This window comes from Quercus suber, unplaced genomic scaffold, assembly GCF_002906115.3.
Source record: "Quercus suber isolate HL8 unplaced genomic scaffold, Cork oak 2.0 scaffold_51, whole genome shotgun sequence".
NCBI lineage: Eukaryota > Viridiplantae > Streptophyta > Magnoliopsida > Fagales > Fagaceae > Quercus > Quercus suber.
Window position 1 is genome coordinate 509,112 of NW_027069516.1, and position 5,735 is coordinate 514,846.

A 5,735-nucleotide genomic window follows, 5' to 3' on the forward strand; every position below is an offset into this window, starting at 1 on the left:
GAGAAGCAAGAACGAAGAAAAATCCCAACTGATAAGCAATGATGATGCTTCTATTTGAGTTTCACGTGGGACCCAAACAAAGCTTCAATGTCCCAAAGCTTCTCATTGGCCGTGATTTCCAACTTCTGTCACGACACGTGACCCAATCACACCACCGCCTTCATCACCCACAAAACCAAACCAATAGTACTCCCAGAGTCCCATAGTACTTCACTAAACAAATTCCTTTCCAGGTAAGAAATACAAAACCCCCCCCAAAAAAAAAAAATTGTGTTTGTTTGGTTTTTTGGTCGCGTTGTTGTTCCAAAATACGAGTCCTTCTCGAATAAGGTAAGCCTCCCTTACCAACAAATATATAAATATACAGTTACAAGCTCTTTATTATTATTATTATTATTGGGCTTTTTGGATTGGATCTCTGATAAACCCTAATTAAAATTATTATTAATAATAAGAGGGATTGTGGTTGTGATGAATGAGAAACCCTAATAAGAAGAAGAAGAAGTTGGGGAGAAAGGCGTAGATGCTTGTCTCTGGAGGTGGAGGGGGAGTGGACCTGAATTGGTTCCTGCAGTTCTTATTTACTCTCTTCATTATCGCCGTTGGATTGCTCCACCTCGTCAAGAACACCGCTTCCAAGTACTTTGAGGTTGACGCCAATTTTGAATCAACCCCACCGAGAGAATCGGCAGTAGTCATGGAAAATAGCAGTAGCACCACCACCAACAACAGCTCAAGCTCTGATCATCTTCATCTCAGCTCTCCAATGCCCAACGAGGACACCGCCTGCGCCCACTGCCGCAAACCCGCTACCAAAAAGTGCTCCGGCTGCAAGGCCGTTCGCTACTGGTAACTCTAAAGATGATCACTTTGGCTTACTTGTTTTGTGATTCCTTGCTCGCTTTTTTTTTTTTTTAATCTGGGGTCTCTTGTTTAGTTATGGCTATTTATTCATGTTATAGAAAGTTGGCATTTGCAAAGCCTGGTGACCATGTTTGGTCCAAAATTAGACTAGACAGTACTATTGGTACTGGATTCTCAGACATCACATACTTTAATGGAGATTTTTTCGTAGCAAAATGCACAGGACAACTCTTGGTTTGTGATTTTTCTGGCATTGACCCAGTGGCAATAGAATTTGCACCATCACCTCCTGGAGTGGCAGACGAGGCTAGGTATCTACTGTATCTTGTGGACTTGGGAGGTGAACTTTGTATGATATTTCGTTACTTTGATGTGATTGAGACTATAAACAATATGTCTATGAAGACAAGGTCTTTTGAAGTGTATAAGCTTGATATGAACACTAAGACTTGGAAGCAAATGGATTCATTGGGAGATTGGTCCTTGTTTGTGGGCAATAACTACACTTTCTCTGTTCGGGATTTTGGCTATACTGATTGCAGGTCTAGTTGCATATACTTCACCCATGACTATTGCCAATGTTCTGACCAAATCAGTGGCAATGATACTGGAATCTACAATTACAAGGGAGTTGAGATTCATGCCTTACCCGTATCGCAGGATCTCTATTCTGTTCTTCGTCCACCGCTTTGGATCACACCACAACTTTTTTAAGCTGGTAAACTTTGCATCATTGAGAGTACAGTGACCATGGTCATTTTAATAGATGGTTGTAATTCTAATTCCAGTTGGATCATTTTATTTGATAGTTGTAATAATTCTAATTCCTGTCTATAAATTATGGATTATCCACTCAAGATAGATTACATGTTCTACTACCATATATGATAAATTATTGATTGTCTAAAAAGATTAAATTGTTAAGAAACCTTGAATTTAATCATTTATTATTCTAAGCTCTAAAACTACCTAATCGTTGCAAATTTGTGCGGCAGTTCAAGGTTTTCCGTATTAATGATCCTACCATTTGAAATGGGTTTGTTTTTCTAATGATGGAGGCAAGATTTTTCCAATCTCTTGTGCATCATTCTTAGAGAAATTTGCATTGGCATTTGTAATCCTATAAATCAATTTGTAGAAACTAAATTAGTTGACATAACGAATATAAGTCTCCTCTTTCTACGCCTACGCGGATTGAAAATGCAGAAGAAAGTGTGGAAGTATAATGGTATTCAGATAGTAGAAAATGAAACGTGTTGAATTCATTCATCATCGTTTATGCTTAGAGAAGATGAGGTTATCGGATAAAAAACATTGGATGGAAAATTGGGAAATTCTTGGATATAAGGTTAGGGGATTCAATATATCCTCATCCTCCCTTTTGGGGGAAGATAAGAGAGTTGTCGTTTGGATGGAATAAAGGGGCATTATGACAATTTGCCATGGGATCTTTGAGTGGTCTCGCAAAATATTTGCAAGCCCATAAGACCCTTGTAGGGGTGTAAATAAACTACGTCATTTAATAAACAAGCTAAACTCAAGTCAAAACTCAAGTTTAGGTTCAATTATTAAATGAGCCAAACTCAAAACAAAATAATATATTTGTAATTACACTCATAAGTATAAAACTTGATTGGAATGTATGAAATATTATGAGTTTAAACATATAAATGTATAAAAATATACTTATATATACCTGAGTTTAGACTCATGTAAATTTATAAATAAATTCATAACATATCAAATCATTGTTTAGAATTTACTGACAATATAAATTGTCCCTTTGTATTAAAAATACATATAATTTTTAATAATATAAGTTTAATGAATCTAGTTTTTAAAAATCCAAACACAAAATTATTTTATCTAATTAACTCAAATAATATAATAAAAACTATTATTTATTTACTAATTATTAGCATAGATTTGTGAAAGGGTAAAAAGAAAAAGAAAAAGAAAAAAAAAAGGATGTGGTGTAAACTATATATAAGAAAAGGCTAAGTTAATTAAGTAGCTCATTTACAAGCTCGAATTTGTTTTGATAAGAAAATAAACTAAATTTAAACATTTACTTTAGCATGGTGAAAAGCTCAAGATCAGCTCATTTTTTTAATATAATTAAATGAATTAATTTTGAACTTTTATTAGTTAGGTTAGGCCGACTAAACTTAGTTAGAGCCCTGGATCCATGGCAAGTGAATAGTTTAATAAGCTGAGTTCCATGACGGATTTTAATGACCGACAGAATAAAGACGCACGTCCAAAACTTCAAATTTGCACTTAAACTGTCAACTTTTTTTTAGGAGACCTAGAAAACACTATTCCTTTTATACAAAGAAATCAAATCAATCCAGATCAATCAAGAATTCACATCCTCTCAATAAATTTTCTTAAATCATAACCATATTTTAATAATTTAATGATCTAAATTCTGTCATGTCAGCATTTCATAAACAATTTCTTTAAAGAATAATTAAGATTTAAGGAAATTTAGTGGCAGTTTGGTAATATTGTTCTTAGTAACGTTGTTTGTATTTTTTAGAAATATGTGTAAATGAAAAAAATATATAAAAATACATATAATATTATTTAAAAACTAAAAAGTGTTGTTTAAATTACCATACCAAATAGTCTCTTAAAATCTAAAGAATCTAAATCCATCAATCAAATTGTCAAGTTTAGTGCAAAACAAAACCATCTCTCAAGCACCCATAAATCTACTGTGCAAGGCTATGACACACTGTAACTCCCCCCACAGAATGGCCAAGGGGATTTGATGGTGGATGGGTTTGGGTTTCTGTGACAGTTGATTGAAGCTTGCAATGGTGATTTTGTTAGATAATAAAATGGGTTTTACTAGAACCTAAACCCTAAACTATTTTAGGAAACTTTATAAAAAAAAAAAAAAAGTAATTAACTATTTTGACAACTTTTTTAACTCTCCATAAAAACTTTCCCAAAATAGATGCAAGTATACATTAACTAGATCCATATAAAATTATTAATTTGAAAAATCTAAAATTTTAGAAACTTTAGGCAGTATAGGTGAGTAGGCTCGTCCACTGTGTGATGGCCATGGATAATGGTTGTGAGGGTTGGATTTGTAAAGGATTTATGTGAGTTAGTGGTTTGATTGTGGCTTGAGGCATGTTTAATAGGACTGGTTAATTGTTGGAACCACCATGTAAGGTAACTCGGAGGTGGTTGAGTTTGTACGTTTGCACCTATATTGGTGAATAGACATGTTAATTTCTATAATTTGTTTTTTTTTTAGAGATAATTACAACATGCTACTAACCCTGCAGCTCGAACCCTTTCCCCCCTAGACCCCCTAGCACTTTGTGCATGGAGAAGTGCTAATTCAGCTACAAGGCCTTTGGGAATTTCTATTACTTGTTTTTAGTTTGTGAATAATATTTGGTTGATTTTGTTCTTGGTCAATAGTTATGAATGAAAATTTTAAACCATGTAAGGTAACTTAGTGGCGATGAGTTCGCATTTATATTAATCGTCATCTATATTTGTGCATTAATTATTTTTATTAGAGGAATTTATATAATGATTATTTTTATAGATTATATACTGGAAACTATTTTTATTTGGAATAATAATAATAATAACTTTAGAATGTGACATTCTTTCTCATGATTATTATCTTTGACAACAATTAATGCAAAAACAATCTAAAATTAACCATTAGTGAATTCACTAAAACTAGTCTTAACCATTTTGATTTCCTAACTTCTTTTATTGATCTCGTAGTATTTATTTTATGTAATTAAAAATATAACTAATATGATAAATACATTTATTTTGTTATATTATTGTGAGGACATTTTTTGCCTCAAGACCAAGTGTTGTGCTTGTAATCATTTTTGGCTTAGAGTCCCACATTGGAAAGATTGCCTTACTCTTTCTACCTTATAAGGGAGTAATGGTACTCTTAAGCCATTGGTCATCCCTTATAAGGTAGAAAGAGTAAGGCAATCTTTTCAATGTGGGACTCTAAGCCAAAAATGATTACAAGCGCAACACTTGGTCTTGAGGCAAAAAATGTCCCCACATTAATTATTTCAAGTATAATAATGTTTAGTTGTGATTTTCTAAGATTAATATGAGAAATAATGGATTTGAATAAATATGGTATTTTTGCTCAAAAAATTGAAACAAAGTCTAAAAAAAGAAAAAAAAAATTAAAAACACACTATCTTAGATGTTAAAAAAAAATTATTGATAGATATTTGCATTTGTATTTTATCAAATGATATTTGTATTCTTGAATAGGCAAGAAACATGCCTATTTATATCCGTCACTATATCATGTTGAACGGTTTTAGACCCCTTAGAACAACCAGATTGGTTAGCCTAAATTAATTAGCCAAGTTGTTACTTAGTCAAATTATGCAATTCTAGGTTAAAGCAATCAAATAATCATATCAAAATAATAAAGCAGCGGAATAATAAAAGACACAATGATATGATCACCCAGGAAACCACACAGTAAAAACTTGGGGAGGATTTAACCCACCGATCCTCAAGGCAAACCTGAATCCACTATGAAAGAATCGAAGTTCATACAAAAGGACTACAAGCTCCCCGCTTGACTTCCTAATGCTACCTACCAGTAGAACTTACTGACACGACCACGTGCAAGCTCCGAATCCACGGACTCCTTCTTTCTTGAATTCTTCAATCAGCTACAAGCACCCACGCTTGATATTCTTTAAGCTTCAATGGTAGCAACCAAGTTGATCATCAAGATGTTGATACTATCTCTAACTTGAAAACCCTAAGTTTTGTGTAAAGGAAAGCTCCTCTAGATCTCACAAGAGATTTACACAAAACAGCAATGTATGAGCAACAATACAACT

General features: G+C 33.3%; 1 protein-coding gene across 1 annotated transcript in view; it reads left to right on the forward strand.

Moving 5' to 3' along the window:
* Positions 1 to 223: 223 nt before the first annotated feature.
* Positions 224 to 5,735, forward strand: part of LOC112030669 (uncharacterized) — a 12,967-nt gene continuing 7,455 nt past the window's right edge. Inside the window, exons 1-2 of the mRNA XM_065771952.1 lie at positions 224 to 849; positions 1,020 to 1,536. Coding sequence (XP_065628024.1) covers positions 524 to 849; positions 1,020 to 1,536 — 843 coding nt within the window. The 5' untranslated portion in view covers positions 224 to 523. The remainder of the gene's footprint in view (positions 850 to 1,019; positions 1,537 to 5,735) is intronic.